Genomic DNA, 22,162 nt, shown 5'->3' with positions numbered 1-22,162 from the left:
GGGTTCTGCTGAATTCCCCTTCCAAAAGCATGGTCCTTCTGCAGATGAAACAAAGAATTTGGATCCAACCTGTAAAGATTATGGATCTGGGTGATGTCAGCTCTGGGGTCTACAGCAACCTCATTAGACTGTTCATTCTCCTGAAGATGGCCACATATTGAAGCACTACGTTGTTAGGAATGGGAGGTGGCTATATATTTAAAGAATAACTGCTTTCTTTGAGATTATTTGTCTCTGGGGAAAAATGTATTTGAAACTTGGGCTTCAGTATAAAGAATATAAAGTTCAGGTGGCTGGGAGCCATGGTTCAGCTGGCATGGCCGTGGAATAGCAATGAAACATTTCTGACAGCTACAGAAACCAATTCCACTGTTAAGCATGGTGGTGCAGAAGACAAGGGTATTTTGTTCACTCAAACTGACAATATAATATTTCTTTTCAACTTCAGCTGGCACTAGAATCAGGACAGGCATTTGTTGCCAATCCTAGGAAAACTTCTGAAATTGAACAGCAATTGTGGGCCTCTTTTAAAAGAAGTTTTATACTTTAAAATAATGGGCGCAATCCAGCTAGAGTTAGCACAGTAAGTCCCAGGGAAGCAGCAATTCCCGACTCTCTTTCCCTTTCTTTCATTGGCATCAATGGGGAATAGATGTTTTTAACCTCAGCTGGATCACGCCCCATAGCAGCAATCTTTGTCTTTTAGAATTCTCTTCTTTTTGTGCAGGCTTGAAACCCGCAGCCCCAACAACATGCATCGGCGGCACACCACCCTCCGGGAGAAAGGCAGGAGGCAGGCCACCCGAGGCCCAGCCTACATGTTCAATGAGAAAGGCACCAGCTTGACGCCCGAGGAGGAGCGTTTCTTGGATTCAGCAGAATATGGCAACATCCCAGTGGTTCGTAAAATGCTGGAGGAATCCAAAACCTTGAACTTCAACTGTGTTGATTACATGGGACAAAATGCTCTGCAGCTGGCAGTGGGCAATGAGCATTTGGAAGTCACCGAGCTCCTTTTGAAGAAGGAGAACCTGGCTCGCGTTGGGGATGCCCTCTTATTGGCCATCAGCAAAGGATATGTGCGGATTGTGGAAGCAATATTGAACCATCCGGCCTTTGCACAAGGGCAGCGTCTCACGCTCAGCCCACTTGAGCAAGAGCTACGGGATGATGATTTTTACGCTTACGACGAAGACGGAACACGATTCTCCCATGACATTACTCCTATTATCCTTGCTGCTCATTGCCAGGAATACGAAATTGTGCATATATTGTTACTGAAGGGGGCACGGATAGAAAGGCCACATGACTACTTTTGTAAGTGCAATGAATGCATTGAGAAGCAAAGGAAGGATTCATTCAGTCACTCCCGGTCAAGAATGAATGCCTACAAAGGATTAGCAAGTGCCGCTTATTTGTCTCTTTCTAGTGAAGACCCTGTTCTTACTGCTTTGGAGCTAAGCAACGAACTGGCAAGGCTAGCCAACATTGAAACTGAATTTAAGGTAATTCAAGAGGATGATGAGGATGGTGGTGGTGATGATGACAATGATTTGTTTTCACCTGGATAGGTGAAATTCATTTACTTTTGTTTAGGAGGCAGCTACTGACATTTTATGAAAAAAAAGTTAGGCCCCATGTAGACTATTTCTTGCAAGTATATGTCTACAGGTTTTTGTTTTCCAAATAACAGCTATAGGGTGGGTGGGATCAGGAATGCTGAACAAGAGTATTTACCACTTGCTGCACATCTGGGGGTCCCAAAGTATGTGTTCCCCCCAACTTGCACCAGCATGTATGAGGTGAGCTACTATTTGTGACAGTGGAAGCAAGCAGCACCACTAGAAGGTGTGTTGTTGATGTTGTTGTTTTTAAGGATTGCAGCATGTAAAGAAAGGGTTAAGCCTCCTTCCTCACGTGCCCTAGTTATGATCCAAATTGGGACCCTGCAGCCAACCAAACAGCAAGACACATTAAGTGCATTCATCTAGTTCAGCTCTCAGAGAAAACAGATGCTTAGACATTTCTGTCATGGAATCTTGTTTCAATCAAGCCTTACAATGGAACATCTTTAGGAACTGAAGAGATGTGAATGATTTGATTTGGGGACTTCCCTGAACAAAGACCTCTGCTATGGCCTTGTTCTGAGAAACAAAATTCCTAAACCAAAAGAAAGTGAAGATTGCAATATTTCCAGAAACTAATCAGAGGCTTTAAAAGCTAGCTTGACACACATTCTCTCTAATCTTACTAGGAAAATCAATGAGGCAGGTAATATTTTCTTTAAGAAGGACAGAGTGCTAGACAGACTTGAAGTATTGGTTACTCCGATGATGTTCAAAAGCTAATGGTTTCATGCTTAATCCCCCAACTACATCCTAACACATCCTCAATTTTCTGTCTTTGGGAATGTTGTTTCAGTTTCAGTGATACATTGAGGTAGTAGTTTCCAAGTACTGTATGAATTTTGTATTTGGGGTCCTAACAGATTGCATTCTATCAACTTTTTTCAATGTGTAAATGGTATTTATTGACATCAGAAGCAAAGGGTCATACATTCACCAATTTTGACATTTTCTTCATATATCCCAGATGCTACAATCACTCTATTTATTCCTTTTATAGGCATGATGGGGACTAGTAATTAAATCTAGACCAGATTATGGTAATAATTTTACTGAAGGTTCATTTTACCAGGCACAGATCCTGCTGGGACTAGAACCTCAGATTATAGCAATAGTTTAAGAATGCTTTTCACCAAGATACATTGAACTGAGGTGCTTACTAGTGGACTCAAATTTAGATGGATTGCATGCAAGTGAATGGGCTTCATTAGTCTGCTCAGGACTGTTTAATTCTCTCTCTCTCTCTCTCTCTCTCTCTCTCTCTCTCTCTCTCTCTCTCTCCCCCCTTCCTTCCTTCTGGCTATGTGAGCAGCTATGATCACCAAAAAGTAGCAAGCTTATGCAGAGACCAGGAATCCATGCAACATACTTCTCAGTGTAATCCACTGACTCAGGAAAACTACGGGAAGGTAGTTTGTCTTGATTAGGCCCCAACTAGATGTGCTCCATTCCTTCTAGACAAGCGATATGCTTTTTGAGGAGATGTCACCAGATTGCGGTTGACACCCGGTGCCAACAGTTCTATGAGAAACTAAATCTATGGATTAATTCAAGCAGTAGCAGAACTGTTGTGAGCAAGCTAAGTGGGAAACCTCTGGACAGCAGCATACTGTCTTTTATCTGCTGCTGCAGCCCGTGAGACTGAACAATAAGCCAACATTGAGTGCTGAGTTAGTCAGGAGCCCATTGAAATCAATAGGCTAAAGCATGCCATTTAACTCTGCACTAGATTTAGGCCAGGAGGAAGGGGCCCATCTGGCCAGTGCATGTCTTGGCATGGGGAAAATTCAGAGCGCTGGTGACAGGACAGAAGCACTTGAATATTTTTGCCGGGTATGTACTTGTTGCAGAAATAATGGGTTACAACTATATAAATACTGTCATGCTTTGTGGACACAGTGCAATGTGAGGAAAGAGTAAATATTAGGAACGGTTTAGTGGAGTTCGATCATGAGCTCAGACAATAGAGATTCATTCTGTTTTGAAAAACAGTAGTGAGAAGTGTTATGATTTCAGCATGCTATAGTAGCCTTGAGATTTTTTTTTATTTTTCATTGAGAAGAGTGTTATATAAATATGGATTTTAAAAAGAAAATGAATTTGGAGCTACAAATCTGACAATCGTCTTGTTGAGGACAAAAAGAAGTTCCTTTTGAAAAGGAAGAGGAAGGCTTCCAAAGAATCACCATAGAGAGAGAGAGAACACAAAAGGGGAAGGGGGGCTCCAGATAGGGGCGCCTCCTCTGGCCACCCAGACAGGGAAATTTCTTTGGCATTTCCTTGTTGCAAAGAGGAGGTGCTGCTGAGTTTGGGAGGGGAGGGATATTCATGAGATATTCATGGTTTTTCCTCTTTCGCAGGGGTCCTGTGCCTCTAACTCCTGTGAATGTGGAGGGTCAACTATATGTGATCCAATGCACATACAAATTCAACTTAAAGGCAAATAATCTGTTTTTCTCATGAAGGGAACTCATTTGCAACCCAGGGACCACCTGTATAAAATTTACTGGAATATATTATAGTATATACAATATTTTAAAAAATTACACATCTCTGATCTTCTTCAGCCTTCAGCTGTGTAAGACTCTCTTTTTGGTGTGCTCTACTCATTAATTGTATGTTAGGCTAAGAAAAAGCCAAGAAATGTTACAAGCCAGCAAAAGTTACATAAATTGCAGTAGACTTTTCATGTAGTTTTCCAAAAAGCCGGTTCTATCAACAAGTGGATGGCAGAATAAATGACACCTGAGATTCTGTGAAAATCAGATGGGATGGATTAAACAAAATCCATGCAACTTCAATCTAAAGATACTCTTCACTGCATCATTGGGGTTGTTCACTGTCAGCCTGAAAATAGGCTTAATGTGGAAAATAAATGAGGCAGATGATTAGAAGTCATGTGTGCACAGGACCCTGAAAGATAGTTGCTTTGTTGATCCTACCTGTATTCATTAATGTTAGGATTAAAGATCTCTGATGTAGAATGGAGAGCATCTGAGTGGTATGACAGCTAACATTTTGGCCAGTAAAGTTAAATGCTGCACAGAAGCAAAGATGATACCAGAAAAGGTTCCCTGCCTCACATGGCAACTGACCCTACATCTTTTGGCAGGCTAAAGATCTGCACATTGGAGGATCCCTTCTATAAAACATAAATGAAGCTCATCAACAGGTCCCTTATAACAATATGATTGCAAGGAGATAATAATACCTTAAGCTAGCAGTATACTAATGAAAGATAAATCTAACAAATATTTGAGAATATTAAATCCCACATTGATCTTAAAATCACAGAACTGACAATCAAAAAGACAGATTCTGGAGGCATGTGGCTATTCACTAATTCTCTACTTCCCCCATATCTATCTCTCTCTCTCTCTCTCTCTCTCTCTCTCTCTCTCTCTCTCTCTCTCTCTCTCACACACACACACACACACACACACACACACACACAATCTGTTCTTTGTTGGTGATATAACTGGATTCTCAAAGCTGTTTCTTCCAGAGTTCTCATATGTTGTCCCTTTGATTGGGCCAAAAGGAAATTATTCAGGAATAATCCAAGTAATTATAATCAACTCTGCCACCTACTGCTTAGTATTTCTCTTTCTTTCAGCCTTACTCATCTCTCCCTACTGAAACATGGCCTATTAAATTCCTCTCCATCACTTCCTCACCCACCTAAATTCCATCTTCTTTTCTCATCCCACAGATCATTGGAGAGAGACAATAAATCTTCTGCCCCCCTTCACTTTTCTTTACACCCTCCCATCCTCCCTTCCATTTACTCTTCCCTCCACCTTCCCTCAATGTCTTCTTTTAAGCACATGTGTCTCAGAAACAAAGTCCTTACATATTCTGCATACAGGGACAGACCGTACTAATTTTATGAGCAGCGGGGGGTGGTTATAGTAGATCTGCTAGGCCTGTACAGTTTTCTGATAATGAAATTATTTAATATCGTCAGAAGGGGGTGCCTTACTTTCTGTAGTTTCTTTAGAGCTCCCCAGCAAATGCACAGTGCAACTGACAGTGCAAGATTAGATAACACAATCTAAGCACAATGTAATGAGATGCCAATTGCAGGTTCAGAAATTCAAGTAAATATTCTCTCACAAACTCCAAGGTCACAAATCAGAAAGTGCTGTTCCTGCATATACCCTATTGACAGAATTTGGCTTTGAGATTGTGAGGGTTGAACCCCAAATGTAACATTTGGAAAAGGGCATAGCTCAATGTAAAGCACAGGATTTCCTGCTTTTCCACATTCAAACATGGCATTTCCAGCAAGAGTAGATAGAACGCCTGTCTGAAACTTCGGAGAGTGGCTTTCAGTTGCTGTCCATGGTGCTGGAAGAGATGGGCCTCGTAGAAGACAGCTTCCTATGTGCAGAGAAAGATTTAATTAGTTTGACCTCTGTGTCACAATATCATTTGGTCTGGGCATTTCAGAGCAGCTGGCTGTTAAATAATAAATTAATATCATACAGCAACGTTTAGGGTGCAGCACTGTGTTCTTTGACTCAGGTTAAGATGTAGCATCCCCTATTTAAATTGAGATTAGCAAATTCCCAGCTCGACCTGCAAAAAGAAAAGGAAAACAAAAACAAATTCACTCTCAGGTGCAGCCCTGTTTTTATATTCATCAGTCAGCATTGTTAAAGATATTTCCTGCTTGGTTAAGTTGATTACATTTTCTGTAAAAGCCTGGAAATATGTCAGTGAGGATTAAAAGCCATAATTTGGCCTAGTGGAACATGTATAAAATGTCACTTTCATATGAAGAAAGATGCAGTTTTCCCCTGCATAGATACCACCTGCAAGCAAGCAGGTGTCTCTATTCCTTAAACTAGGAAATTCAGTAAGTATAACACCGGCAGACTGCTCCTTGAAAGGATTCTCTTCAGATGAGCATATTTTCAGCAAACGGTTTGATATCAGCGCCCTAGTACACAGGGCATTCATATATGTCAAACCTTAATGCTCCTCAATGAAAACCCAGAAATAGACCCCAGAAGGCCCACCACAGGCTGAATCCTGCATTGATCATCTTTCAAGCTCTGTTATTACTTCAATCCATTACCATACTCAGCAGGTGAATGGGAACCCTTTTCCCAAATGGCATTCAATTCAAATAGCACTGGGAGGTCTCTCTGAGTCCTGGTGATAAAGAGACCAGCATCCACATCTTTCCATATAGTAATCTAAGCAAATCGAATCACTGAATTGCATACAGGAACAGGATACACTTTTATTAGTTAGAAATGTTATTATAACATTTCAAGGCATACGCATTAGTATGTGTTATTCCTTTATCTACTCCTGCAGACTGGAGTCCACATAGTTTGTAAATGCTACTGCCAGAAGCTTCATTGTGACCAATACAATAGTGATGAGGATAAATTCAGAGAACTTTAATACTGCATGTTCATTCCAAGCTATCCTGTAGTAAGCACCATGCAACTGCATGTTGTAGCAACATATGCAAACATGTTTTCATGAGCCAGGAATAGGCAATGTGTTACTTGCAGGAACTAACACCCCCCAGACACCCTTGTTGGTGCCCTCTGCGATGCTCTGCTCAACCCAGCTGAAAATATATTTCCTTACTGAAGAATGGAATAACTGTGAAAAAGAGTTCGGCTAGTGTGGAATATTGTGACTTCAAAGGTTTCTTGACAAGTTGATTGTCCCCTTCCATGCCTTGCATGAAGCCCCTTTAGGGGCAGTGCTCAGAACAGGTTTTCATATTGTCAAATGCATCTACATCTCTAACAGGTTGCCTACTCCTGTTTTAAGCAGCCTTTGATCAGAAGCAAAAAGATACTTTTAAAGCAGGGGAGTCCTCCTCTGGTTTGGGAGCCCACCGTGGCCTGCATAGGCTGCCCTTTGGACTCATTGACTTCTTGGAGCACTATCCTTGCTCATCACAGGAACTAGAGGCTGCTTATCCTTGCTTATACAGGGGGACGAGTTACTGGGAAAGGCCATTAGAGAAAAGCAAAGCCCCTGGGATGAGATGGCAGCTGGAGGAGTGTTGCCCCAGCCACCAGTTCTGCTGGACCAGCTTGCCTGTCCCATGCCCTCTCTCCAGTGGGAGAAGGCCATGGACAGGCCAGGTGGCTTCAGTGTGGCAGGCCTTCTCCAAGGGCCAAAGGCCTCCACTCTACAAAGCTGGTTCTCGGCAGATGCATCAGTAGGAGCATCCTGCTGCCCTGTCCTCTGTACCCGCGTGAAGTCAGGGGCCATGCCCAGGCTCTGAGAGCAGAGGTGTGGCCCACAGAGGCCTTTGCTGTGAAGGAAAGCATGCAAGGGATTGGCTGGCTGTGACATGACCTCCTGCCCCAAATCCTCCAGTCCCGTGTGGGTGCAAGGACATCCCTGCCTGCAGCAGCTTCCCAGGTGGCTCCAATAGCAGGATCAATTCAGCACGTGCATTTGAGATCATTCCGTTCGCAGCAGGAAGGGCTTGTGTGCCGCATGAGGTTGCTCACTGGGGCATGGCCGTTTCCATTTGCCTCTTCCTTTTGCACGTCTTTCTGGCATGCCTCAAGCATAATAGCCTTGTGCTGTATCTGTAACCAGGGACTTAGCTAGGAGTAAGTCCCCATTGAACTCAGTGCCCTTCTGACTCCTGCATTGTCCGCTGTCCTACGTGGTGGTCAGAGCTGGACTGGGGACCTGGGAGATCTGGGTTCTCATTCCCACATGCCATGAAACTCACTGGGCAACTTTGGGACGGTCCCTCACTCTCAATCTAACCTACCTCACAGGGTTGTTGTGAGGATTGAATGGAGTAGAAGAAGACTATGTGAGCCTTGGATTTTTTGCAAGAGGAGAAAAGGTGGGACATAAATGCAATATAATAATGTTAGTAATCTAATATAATATTTCATTTATGCCCTGCCCTATATCCAAAGCTGTATGAATATTTTATAACAGTGTGTAAAACAAAACACTAAAGCATAAATAATTTAATGTTAAGTAGCTGAAAACACACAGTAAAAAAGACCCAGCAAGGGAAAAGAATAGTTCCTTCAAGCCTCTGGGTGACCATATAGAACTTTAAAGGCCTCCACATAAAGGGCTGTCTTAACCCGCTGCCAAAAATATGGCAAACTTGGTGCCAGGCGGGCTGCAGCAAGGAGATTGTTCCAAAAATGGGAGAGGCACCACAGAGAAGGCCCTCCCCCTTGCTGCCACTCTCTGAGCCTCTCGTGGGGTCAGCACTTGAAGGAAGTAGAGGTTGAGCCACAGTGTCTGAGTAGACTGTGACTGGGAATATTGCAAGCCAAGATTCCTCATTCAAGCATTCAAAAAGCCACAGACTGTTTTCCTTGAAAGCATTCTTTATTGACCCAAAAGCACAAATCATTCAGAATGAATCACTGAGCATACACCCAGGAGTTTGTTGAATCCAATCTAGTGTTCACCTCCAAGAACTCTTCTTTCGAGCATGTCTGACCCCCATCCCTTCAGGAGGGGCCTTCTGAAAACAAGCACGCCTCCTCTCCGTGCACCAATCCTCGAATTGGGCCATCCTCCTCTGCTAAAGCCACTTCATGAGGACAAGAACTGGGGCTTCTGGCTGTCACCTGAGAAATTCCCATTCCAAGGGCCCCCTCCTGCCAGCTGCATATCCTGATTTTTCCCAGAGACTGCCTTTCCACCTGGGGAGTCTGGCCTTGGGACAAGCACATCCACTTCTCTCATCTCAGTGTCTCCGCATGGCCTCCAATCCCCAAATCCCCTCGATCTGCTTCACATCCTGATTCAAATTCTTCTGAAATGGAGCCAGCAGTTCTTGAGCGCGAGGGCCCATGGCCTCCGTCCCTCTCACTCTCAACAGGGGAAGGCACTTGGACAGGTTTTATGGGCCCAAGCCGTGTCTTAATATTATTAATAGCAATAAAACCACTGATCTTGAAGCATGACTAATACTGATACGCTTGAAATTTAAAGATCAGGAAGCAGAGGGTCTCACAAAATCCAGCAAAGGAGATAAGCACTCAGTCACAAAATAGGTAGCGAGCATCTGGCACCACCAGAGAAAGCACCAAGAAACAGAGGCACTCAGGACTGTCGCACAGCCAAGCAGGTTTCTTCTTTCTACTTCTTATGGATTCCCATATAAATGGTGCGGCCCTAAATCTGGCTACAAATAAGGACGCCCCATTGAGTTTAATAGGAACTATTCCCGTACTATTGCTAGTATCATTATTATTATTCATTACATTTCTATGCTGCCTGTAGCCAAAACTCTCCAGGTGGTCCACCACATTAAGTCACCTATCCAAATTTCAGCCAGGCCCAACCTTGCTCACCTGCAGCCCAAGGCAATATGTAGAGTGTGGTGGGGCTGACTCCATGCGCTGTATCTTGTGGGCTTTTCTCTGGCTTTAGAGCTGGGAGAGGTTCTGCAACCACATGCTCTTCTCCTGGATAATTGGGACCTAAAAGCCCAAATAAATGCTCTGTTGATTAATAGCAGGAATGTAGTTAATGAATGTGCAAATTTCTTGCAATGCAAAGGACAGACACGGAAGGGGGACAAAAAGTGTCCAGACTCCAATGGATGGGGGAGAGTTTAAACCTTTCGCCGCTCTGACATGGTCCAAGTAACATTCTCATCCAGAAGCTGCAGCATCCCCTGGAAATGGATCCTCCATTTCGGTTCTCCAGCAAAGCTTCCCTTCCAAATTCAAATAGGTGTAGGGAATTGATTTCCTTCAGGCCCACAGGAGGGAAGGAAGAGACTTAAATTCTCACAGTCCTGTTCTTGATGCAGCTTGCATTCCCACCACAGCTGCCATTCATATTGTAAAATGTGTGCACATTAATTAATTAATGCAATTAATTGATCATGAATTCAATTGAGATCCCATTCATTTGGGGCTAAGTAGCCACTTGTGGACATGTAACCTACTTTTGTACTTTGATGCTGGGACTGCTGATAAAAACAGAGCTGTCTGATGACAGTGCACTGACTTCTACCAAAACTCTTTGTAAACATATGTCTTTCTTTTTTTGTTTTGTTTTTTGGTGGTGGTGGTATATATGCAATTTTTTTTTCAGTTCACTTTTGGCCAGAAGTTCATACACTTCTGAGCCTGAAGTGTGATTTGGAAAACAAGAGAGAGAGAGGAGGCAGGAAGGGGAGAGGGAGAGAGGGATAGTTATATTAAAAGTGTGCACACACATGCATATTTTTGACAAATGCATGGAAACATGTTTTAATCAATGGGAAAGCATGCGTACATTTCAAAAATGTCCACAATTAATGCCTACAAAGATACATACAAATTTTCAAGTATAGAGGGGAAAACAATCTGATGTGGACATGAGCTGGAATGAGATTTGAGTTCAGGGAGCTCTAGTTTTGCTGATTTGCACATCCCCTTTTTAGTGCTTGTAAAGCAAATCACATTCTGGAGTTGTTTCGGGCACTCCATCCCAAGGCTGATGGTGTCAGCAAGACGGGACTGGAGGCATCATGGGAACTCAGCTGAGCAGGCAGTGGCATGCAGGAGTCACGGAGCGCTGGCCAGGCAAATGTCCTGGGTTATGTGCCACTCAGGCAGCAGAGCGATGCGCTGTGGGAGGAGAGCACAGGGGAGCACCGTGGGCAGGCCTGTTTCAGACCTCCTCTGACGGTTCCTCCTTGCTCTGGCAGGTGAGTGCGAGAATGACAAGGCTTTCGGTTTTACTCTCTTCTGGGACAGGTCAATACAAAGGAAGCCAGAAACTGTGGGAAACCGTCAAACACAATCTGGATGCTTCTTGCCTGTTCTTTGATAGGGTTCCTGCTTTGTGGCAGCACCTTTTGAAATATGGTTTTGAATTATCCTTAAAGGCTAACGGCTGCATTTCAGAGGGATAAAGACCTTTTGTTAAAGCGCAGTGCATTTGGCAAGCTGAATCTATGTGGTCACAGCTGAGCACCCTACCATGGAGCTTTCTCCCTGGTTGCTAGGGATGGCGCTGCAGCCACCCTCTGTAAGCATAACTGGGAGGTGTTATTTGTGGCTTGTTTGTCTGAGTAGCATGCAACAGTGGCCCAGCTCTAATGATGGTGCACTTGAGCAAATCAATGCTTGCATGACATAACTGGCACTTAGAAGCACAATGGGAAAGAATGGCGACTTGCCGCCAAAAATTGGTACAGCCATTACAGCAACAAAAATAAAACCACCCCCTGTTCCACCCAGATATAGTGGCCAGTTGGCACCTTGCCTGTTGTGTTAGGAAAGCCCAGTTATATAGTGCAATAGCATTAGTGCTAGTGCTAGAACACTATTTTGTGTACCTCTGCATTGTGATGGAGCTTTTATCTAAGCAGAATGTTGGTTCCTATTTTTCCTGGGGGTGATGCAATGTATTTTTTCTAAAGTATGCATTCCACCTCATTGACTAAAAGAGAAAAACAATCTGTATTTACTGGGTTATTTATTGCAAAAGGTACATTCCAAGTGCACATTTTTAAAACAAGATGCCCATTTTCTCAATGCAACTGCAGATTTCAGAATCTGCGAGCTTTTCTAAAACAAACACTGCCACTGCCTACGCTTGGATTCAGCATTGTGAATGGATCAGAGCCACAATTTATGAACAGAAATGAAATTCTCGTGTGTCCCTAATCCTCTTGTTGGCTTGAATGCTCTACTGTTCTGCTGTCCCTGCACACTCACAAACCAGCTGCAGACGGGCCTCCTAAGGAAGAGGCTTGTCCCGATTCCTGGGCTCTCTGACTAGAATTCTGTTGCTCCTGAAAAGCTACCTGATCAAAAATAGCAGCAGCAGCCTCCATTGCATGAAGGAGAATGAAGCCGAGTTGCTTGGCTTGGACTCAGGCAGAGTAGCTGTGAGTTGGACTTCAAGGCTTTTGGTTTTTCAATCAGGACAGAGTTTTTCAGACGGAGGTGCTAACTGCAGAAGTGTTTCCCTGACTGTAACAAGATGCTGCTGGAATACCATGATTTTCAGATTGGAACTCCCTGAAAGCTGGAAGTAGGAGCTTGGGAAGCATCGCGAATTCTCAGAGGGCAACCATTTCTTGGGTTTTTAGAAATCATGCAAAAATTAAGAACAAATACAGGGGTCACGTTGAGACCCAGGATTTCTGTGAGTGAATCAAATGCTTGTGAGTTCAGGTGAAGTCTAAACATTTCAAAAAACTATTAGAGATTGATGTAGCTACATAGGGGTTTCTTGAAATAACTAAATAACAAAGGATGTAGTGAGGATGATGAAGAAATCTTCAATGCATTTAAATAAGTTTGGATTTCTGTAAATCTACCCTGCAATTTTTGGCAGTGAATCAGCATTTTCAAAGCTGTGTGGATTTCACCTCCTTGTAAATCATTTTAAAAACTTCTATTTATTTATTTAAAACATTTCTATGCTGCCCCATTTGCCAAAAGCCTCAGGGCAGCTTCGAAACAGATCTGAACATTTGCAAACAGAAACAAATTATCATACGCAAACTCCAGTACCATTACTGAATGGACGTTACATGCCTGTGATGGGGCTAAATTAGAATTCATTATAATAAGTAAAATGAGTCAAGTAAAATGAATAAAAAGGGCTCATGAGAGATTTGTTTCTTTGCTGAATTCCTTAAGATTAATATCCCTACAGCCTCATAATTAGCTTCTTAGAGCGAAGTACAAACTTGCACATTATAAGGATTGACCTCAGTTTATCGGTCTGTTTTTGACCCAAAACACTTTCACGTGTAGCCTTTACACATATTTCTGTTCTGTTGCATTTCCACATTCATCTCTATTAAAAATCCACACCAAAAATTGCATTTAAAATTGTAGCTAGCTGCAGCGTTTAAGGGAAGGGAGCAATCCTGTGACCCTAGAGGCATAGGATATTTTGGCCTTTCCAGCTCCAGAATCAGAGACAGTGCCCCAACCTTGGATTTGGGAATTGGAGCACCAACCTTCCTCCTACACCCCTTGCCACTGGCACAAAAAGAGCCACACTGGCTGCTTTCCAAGGACAAGGGAGTAACCTCGGGAAGCGGTAAAGGGAGGCAGTGAGGCAGGTAGAGAGGAAGAAGATTGGGTTATCTTGATGCTACTGAAGCTTCCTCCCTTCCTGTCCTTCCATCCCCTCCAGAAACACTCCCACTAGATGGGCAAAAAAGCCCATTAGGCAAAACTGCAGAACAGGAGGATGGGGAGGTAAAAATGGGCTCCATTATCCCTCCTGCTCCACATTGCAGTCCTACAAGCCTCTGAGCCTGAAGGCACCCGAAATGCCTCTGCTGTTAAAACATCCATTTGAGAACATTTTTTCTCTCCAATATGTGTTTTCAGATGGCATTCAGGGTGAGTGAATGCCAGCGAATAATTATGTTCTGATTCACACATCAGCACATGAGTATGAATCAAGTCAGTTTGTCCTGGAAATCATGGAGAATGAATCCAAGCAGCCCAAGCTCCTTGTCTCAGTGATGCCAAGAGACGCTCTCAGATTGGATCAAGTCTCTGTGCTGTGCTGTCTGGGAAAGGCAACAAAACCGCGGAGCGAAAGCAAGAGTGATGGGTAACAGATTTTGCACAATATGCTTTCGCAGGCCTCAGAGATGGGCTGCATATGCACATTCTCCAGAAAGCTGAACAAGTTGGAGAGCCGTGCATTATGCAATATGACTGCAACACTTGGACGGGAAGCAGCCTCCTAGTTCTCGGGCAGCCTCCTCTTGTGGCGCTGATCAGCAGCCTCTTTCTGAAGATCTTATCCTGAGTAATCTGGAGTATAAGCACATTCACTAATATGCTTAGAATCCTCATTCCATGTGCACACATACACTGAAAGAATGGAAATGGGGAAATCTCTTCCACTTTTTGGCTCTCTTAATTAAAAAAGAATAGGGATACATACGAATGTTGTTTCTGTTTGTAAATGAACTATGCAGACTTTTTCTGCTCGGAGACCCAGATACAGATGTATCCAGCAGTGCTTTTTATTTTTATTCATTTATTTTTAGAAATGTTGCCAAAGTCCCACATGAGTACTGGGGTTGGGACGATCTTGCAGAATCTGGCTCCAGCTTACTTCTGTTCTTCGGACTTTTTCTCTTGCTTGGCCCTGGCTTAGGAAGGAAGCTGAGCAGAGAAGAAGTGCACCAATGCTTCTGAAAGTGAGAGTCATTCCTCTTGCATGGCTGGGCAATTTTCCTTCGCAGCATGTGCAGCGCATGCGTAGCCCAAAGGTCGTGTATGCAGAAGGGGGTGCGGCTTGTCCAGGGTTCACGTGGACTCAGTTCCTGGCAGGGGCCCACTTGCTTGGCACCAAGTCAGACGCAGGGCTGTGGGAAAGCAGGCTGGAATCCGGGGAGCTGAGCCAAGGGAATCTGATGCATTCCCACCCCCAAAGCTAATCTCTCACACTCCCCTAAATGCTTTTTCATACTTTAATCAATGGGCAAAAGTATACAGTTCTGAAAAGTAAACAGATTTTCTGCTCAAAGTGTGCAGATATCCCATTGAAAAGGTTTTTTTCAAAGTGATTTTCAGAGAATTCAGGCAAGTTCAAGGCTAATTCTCCCATCCCTATGACATAATTATGCCATGCTAAGTGCGTCTTGGATGGCACCCTTTTAAATCTGCATTTCAGCTTTAGAACACTCCGTGAAATCAGTGTAATATTTTCTGAATCTCTGTCAGGATCAGCTTCGATGAAGCTGAGAGGAAGGTGCCAAAAGTGGAGGGAAGCCTGTAGCCCGTAGGAGCAGGTCTTCCACTGGCCAGAGCTGTGATCCAGACCCATTCTGGACTTCTTCATGGTCCACAGTGGGAACGTGGTCCTTGCCTTCGAAATGTGGATCATATCCTGATTTTTACCAGGGCTCTGTGTTGGCTGTGAGTTAAGGCAGCAGTGCAAAACATGCAGGCTGTGGGTCGCATTCAGCCCACTGAGCCATTTCTGGCCCCACACCAGACTCCCCTGCAGCTGCCACCACAGCCGCATTGCCCGGGTTTTCCCTTGCTGGCAAGAGCACCAGGCTCAAGTGCATGTTTGGGTGTGCGTGTGCATTTGTGTACTCCCCTGGCATCACTCCTGGGGGCAAAAAGATTGATTTCCTGCAAAGAGGGGCATTAGCCATAGTATCTTATACTTTTTTTTTAATACCACTCAATTTAAGTTAAATGCATTTCAGATTGCAGCTTTGATTCTCAGGCCTGCCAAGTCCTGTACTGGCAAAGCACTTCATGGTATTCCATGCCAGCTTCCTGGGCTTCATAACTCATAGCTGCAACACAACACCTCTTTTTCGTATTGGTTTTCTCGTGTGTCAGTGTATTAGGATGAAACCACTGGCCAGCTGGCATTTTTGCATGTAAGAGGATTTATCCAGGAAAATCTTCAACAATCATCATGTTTTGTAACCACATCAGCAGTGATTATTAGAATTTCCAGTAATGGTTTTGAAAACAATGAGAAGATTACAAAATTCATATTACAGACATGTTTACTTGCAAGTAAGTCCCATTCATTTCCCTGGATTTTTCTTCCAAATCCTTTCTGCTTTACAAATATTACCTCTGACATGCACTTACTAGGGCATAGAAATGTATGAAAAATTCAGTTCAGCTTATTTTAAATACAAATTTACCTAGTTTGCTTCTTCTAGATGGAACACAAACTCAAATACAATCTGTGGGCAAAGTCCAGACATTCCCAAGCTAGCAGGTCTCAAAAACTATATTTGACAGCATTCATATATTGGAACAATGCACATGAAAAATTATGCTTCTGAAAAATTCCTCAAATGCATGTGAATCCGTGGGGAAAGTATGTGTATATTTCAAATAGTTGCACAGAGGACACATTTGGAACAATACACATGAAAAGAAAAAGAAAAACTGGCAATTTGGTATGGATTCAAATCAAAATGAGCTTCAGGAGGACATGAGTCAGTTTGTGTTCTGTTGATCCATGCATCCCTACCATGGGCCAGTCCCCCTCTCCCAGCCATGTTCAATATGGGGAAAATAATCCGGACTTACCCCCAGGATGGGCAGCTTGTGGTCTGCCCATTTATTTTCAAAAGCTATCCATGAGTACTTAGTTAAGAGCACCAACATGAATGACCCCCTGGTTGCCTGATGTGCAGGGTAGAATAGAAACAAGGAGAAGAATTGGTGAGCATGTGTGAAAGAGAGACACCGAGACACAAAAGACTCACAGCATTCGATATGGAAAGGTCGAGGGGTGAGGCGATAGGGATGCTGAAGATGAGGCTTGTGTATGCTGCACCATCCCCTCCTCAACACACACACTCTACACACTCATGTATTCTCACAACAATGAGGGCTACACAGAAACTCCCATCTGTATTTAAGGTATTCCAATGTGTGCCTCTCGGCCATGCAATGAGCTCCAGCAGGAGTCCAGTTAATCTTCATGAGTTTCTCTTCCTTCTTTCAGTCTGATTTGTCATGAAATGACCCTAGCCAAGGAGAGGACGGCGCTTCTCCTGGGGACAGGATACAGCCAACAGTAGATACTAAATCCTGGCCTCGAACGTCACTATATTTTTTTGTAAATCATTAAATGTAGCATCATCTGAATTTATTTTTTTCATGATGAGTGATTTGAATGTTAAATGGTTCTAAACTGCAGGTAAAAGTTGTATCTTTGGTTTAATGCACAAACACATTCATTTAATGAGCTGCAAATAAGGATAAATTGTAGGCTTCCTGGAGGTACTTTATTACACTTTGTTTAAGAGAGCCACCACACGGACAGTTATGTACAAAAAGCCTGAGGGTGTTTCCCCTGGCAGGTTGGATCATGCAGTGCGTGTGCGACCCCAGGCTCTTCATAACAACTAATTCATTAAACAGTTTGCTAGCATAAAGATGAAGGGTGAAAGCCAATTAGTGCCTCCACTGACTAATAGGTCCCATCAATGGAACAGGGATGGGAAGCGAGTCTACTTCCCTCTGCAGCCCCTTGCATGCACCCCAAAATCTGCTCTGGAGATTATGGTTCCACTGGGCATCTCAGGGGCTGTCAGGTGCAGAGGGAAGGGATGGCAAGGCAAGTCCAGTTGCTCTCCCAGAAGCTTGCTTCCATGCCACTGGTTGTCACTCTGCAAAGAATTATATTCAGGATCATCCTCTGATTCACAGCAGCTATGAAAGATACCAATGCAGGGGGATATTCTAGCATTCTGCTGCTTCTATTTGAAATGGATAGAATATGCATTGGCTTGATTACAGACTAAGTTAGTTGCACTCTGATTTTGATTGGGTCTATGTGCAACCATTTAGTCCAGATTCAAGTCAATATCTTTCCATTTCATACTAATATTTGATCAGTGGTACCCTTAATACTGGACCAAAAGAAAGTAATACCCTGCTTGGGGATAGGCCAACACATCTTTCCAAGAGAAGGGGCTACATTTCAGCCACTTTTGATTTGTACTGCTGCAAAACTTCTTTTCGGAAGCTCCCAAACCACAAGGCATGACTGAGCCTGCAACAAGCCAGTTTAGCAACTGTACCCAAAAGGTCTGTGGAGCAGCAGCATGGAGCCTTTCCTTCCCATTACTGCAGACTGAGAGCTTGTGTCCCGGGGTGATAGCCTGGGTGATGGCAAAACCAGGGGAAAATGTAGCCAACAAAGAAAGCAGGCAAGAATTTGGAGTCATTCCTGTACCCCTTTCCTCAGTCAGTGTTGCAACTTTTCTGCCAGACTATCTGTCCCCACAATCAAGGCAAAGTTAGGCTGACCTTGCCCAGGCAATCAAAGCATCCAGCTGCACTACAGATCTCCATGTTCAATGAGCTCCTTTCCAAGGGGGCCTGAGATTACTTCCTGCAACATTTGTCCTACTCCATCTACCCTTCTGAGACCAAAAGCTGTCCCCTCCTTGCAATGATAAGAGCACTGGGGTCTTTTATGTCCTTACAGGGTTAGGGGTTTGTTTCAGTTGCTCTGAATATAACAAAATTTAGAAATTTGGAAAGAAGCAGAGATTTAAAAAAATGAATGTGGGAGAAACAGAAACCAAGAAATTTATATATTCAAGCCCAGAACATGGAGTGCTTAGCTTGTGCTTAGCTTGTAAAAATCTTTATTTACTTTTATTTATTGGATTTTTATCCCAACACATTAGCCAATAAGGTTCCCTGAATGGATAAAGCAAAGAGGTAGTGAAATAAATCAATAAATCTGGTTTTAAATTTATTGATGCTAAATTGATGTTAAATGATATTCAGTTAATTGATGTCCATCATATTAATGCTGAATGAGGGTTGAGTTTGGCCAATGCTGGTGGGCAAGAATTTCCATTCAGTTTTGATAAGAACTTACAAAAAATTGAGATACAAATCTTCATATTCAATACAGAAAGAACTTCTTGATACTTAGAAAATACCAGTATGAATAAAGTAAAACTGTCAGATTTGTTCATCCCTATTTTTCCCATTACCTTTTAGGTTTTTTCAGTCTCCTTTTAGGTTATTTCAGTCTCAGGCCAGTGACAGAACCTGAATTTTCAGGATTTTTTTAATGCTCCAGGCAGGACTCTGTGTGTGTGTGGAATCTGCAAGCAGAAATGTATAATAACAACCAGTACAGATGCTGCATTCTTCACAAATTCTCCCCTTTCCATGACTTTTGGACCTGCAGTATATCAAGGACTTCCACTATACCATCCGTGATTGAAATGAACTGACTCTCAGGCCCCCTGAACTGAATCCTCAGTTACCTGCCCCTTTCGCTCACAATGTCATTCAGAAACTCCCCTTTCTATCTCCAGAACATAAATTGATTTGCAGACACGAGATGTGGCTTTTCCCAGCAAGGCCTGTGTCTGTACATGCATTCAACCCTTTTCAAAAGGGTGAAATTTCTTCCTAACCCTGTTCTGCAAAGCAGTAGTGAAAGAAAGGTGTATGATTGGCAAGGGAATGAATCCTACCTGTATTTGTTTCCATTTTGGGAAAAATTGTGGATTTGGTTGAGGCTGAGATACTTTCATGTATTATTCAGCAAACAGGTAATTTAATCTTATGCAAAAAATGATTTCTGCAATAATTGATCCCCCACATGCTTGTTAATGGTGTTTATCTCACTGATCAAATGCTGCTTGGGGAGCAAATAGTTTGACTACTATAGGATAATGGACCATTTTGTCAAGTGTTTCAAATGGGAAGCATCTTAATTGTTAAACAGTCTTTAACAATTTGTGGATATACTTGCCTTTATCCAGCACTAACAACTTTAATATACAAACAGTGAGAGTGAGTTTTACTCTGCTTTATTCCAAAGCTGAATATTTTCTAAAGCTTTAACATTTCTGTACTTAGACCAAACATATTGGGGCTGGGGTGGGGGAGGAAGCTCTGAATTCCAAATTATCAAACCATATCAAATGGTTTTCTGATATAGAAAATTAAGACTTGTTTCAGATAAGTAGAAATCAAGATATAATGTCAGACACATTATACTGATAACTGATTTCTAACTCCCATTACCTCCAAGCATCATGGTCAATCAATGATTAGTCAGTGTGAGGATTATGCCCCAAAAGTACCTGGAAACCCAAGCTTGGTAACCAGCCTAGTTTCTATCTAGTTTCATGCCAATTACTTTGGCCTGAAGCTCTCCAAGGAGTCAGGAGGTCTTCTCCAGCTCTTCTGCTGGAGACCTTTTTAACTAGAGCTACCAAGAGTGACCCTATGTATTACGCATTCAGAGAATATGCTGTAGTATCTTGCTATGATGGTGTGATTCCCTCTCTCCATTATATTAAAAAGAGAGTTATTAATCCAAGAGACTCTAAATCTGAGCTTCGACCCCTGCTTTGACATTTCTGCTCCCCAATGCATATTCACCGTTACCGTTTCTTTTGCCTTCTCTCTAGAAGTTGTGTCTGCTGAATTTCCATTTTAAAGAATGCTCGACCCCACCAGCCGTAGAGGCTTGAAGGCACTTGAGCTGGGCTTCCCAGATGCAGTTGGACAACTGACATAATACCTGACCACTGGCCATACCGGCTAGATATGATGGGCGCTGTAGGGTTGGAAAAAGTTGGAAAGCTCTTCCAATTGAGCTCCATCACCCCTGCATTGTAGCTGAATTGTATTGTCACTATTGATAGAATATTCCACAAGAATGTATGCAACTTAGTAACTGAAATTTTTTGGAGATGCCGATTGAGGGGGAGTGGGAAGCTTCCTTTGAAGCCTTCCAGAGTAATTCAGAAGTGGAGCCAAGGACTGGGGTGGGGGCAGCAGATTTATATTTATCCTTAAAGGGCACTGTGTTTCCAGGCATAGGAGGCAGCCACTCTTTTTCACCCACTCTTCTGGATGTTCAGGGTTAGGGTTATTGTTGTGCCCATGAGTGAACAGCACCGTTGCCAATCAAATGCTCCTAATCTAAAGCTCACGTATAAATACATTTTCTATAAACAAAAAGAAGAAAAAACAGATAAAATTCAACATTCACTGTGCTAAAGTGGGGTGAACGGCATGTTTAGGGGAAAATCGGTGGTAGGGAAGGGTCTGTTTTTAAGATTTATGAGTTTCCCTGAGGCTAAAGGTACTCAGACAGACAGACAATCAAAGCAGAAACAAAATCCCTATGAATCAAAACAAAAGCACCTTAACAAAACCATCAGTTAATAGTGCTAATCAGTTAAAAGCAGCAGAGGCCAAAACAACAGGCATTAGAATAAGAAGATCTAATTGTGTCACAGAAATAAAACATGGCCAGGGTCATGGTCTGGATGAAGACCAATAAATTGAGACTTAATCTAGAAAAGATGGAGATCCTATTGGTGGGTGGTTCTGCCTTCCAGGTACGTAAATGATTTTAATCCTGGCCTGGATTGGGTTGCACTCTCCCTAAAGAACAGGGTGCACAGTTTGGGAGTGCTCCTTGATCCAGAGCTGTCCCTGGAGTCTCAGGTGGCAGTGGTGGCAAGGAGCACTTTCCTTCAGCTTCGACTGATCCATCAACTGCACCCTTACTTGGATGAGCACTGCCTAGCAACAGTGACCCATGCTCTGGTAACTTCCCGATTAGATTGCTGTAATGCACTCTATGTGGGGCTTCCCTTGAAGATGGTCCAGATACTTCAATTGGTCCAGAACAGAGTGACCAGGATATTAATGGGGACAGGCAGTTATTCACAGATATCAATTATGCTAGATGCCAATTGAAGTCTGGGCTCAATTTAAGGAGCTGGTGATGACCTATAAAGCCTATAAATGACTTGGGTTCTGGCTACCTGAAGGAGTGCCTTCTTCCCTGTGTGCCCTCCCACCCCCTCAGATCTGAGGTGGAGGCCCTGCTCTGGGAGCCCTCCTTGCAGGAGATTAGGAGAATGGCTACCTGGAGGAGGGCCTTCTTTGCAGTGGCACCCCATCTATGGAATACTCTCCTCAGAGAGTTTCACCCGGTGCCGACACTTTATTCTTTTCCACAGCAGGTGAAAACTTTTTTATTTTCCCATTATTTTAATGTTTACTTTGTTTTAACTGGGACTTTTATCTTGATTGCTG

At 43.1% G+C, this 22,162-nt stretch overlaps 1 protein-coding gene across 1 annotated transcript in view; it reads left to right on the top strand.

Moving 5' to 3' along the window:
* The first annotated feature begins 752 nt into the window (after positions 1-752).
* Positions 753-22,162, top strand: part of TRPC7 (transient receptor potential cation channel subfamily C member 7) — a 147,390-nt gene continuing 125,980 nt past the window's right edge. Inside the window, exon 1 of the mRNA XM_044454606.1 lies at positions 753-1,505. Within this exon, the coding sequence (XP_044310541.1) occupies positions 753-1,505 (753 nt within the window). The remainder of the gene's footprint in view (positions 1,506-22,162) is intronic.

Source organism: Varanus komodoensis, unplaced genomic scaffold (assembly GCF_004798865.1).
Source record: "Varanus komodoensis strain SLA01 unplaced genomic scaffold, ASM479886v1 scaffold7_3, whole genome shotgun sequence".
NCBI classification, from domain to species: Eukaryota; Metazoa; Chordata; class Lepidosauria; order Squamata; family Varanidae; genus Varanus; species Varanus komodoensis.
Note: the sequence above shows the minus strand (reverse complement) of the source record. Positions and strands in the feature narration are given on the sequence as shown.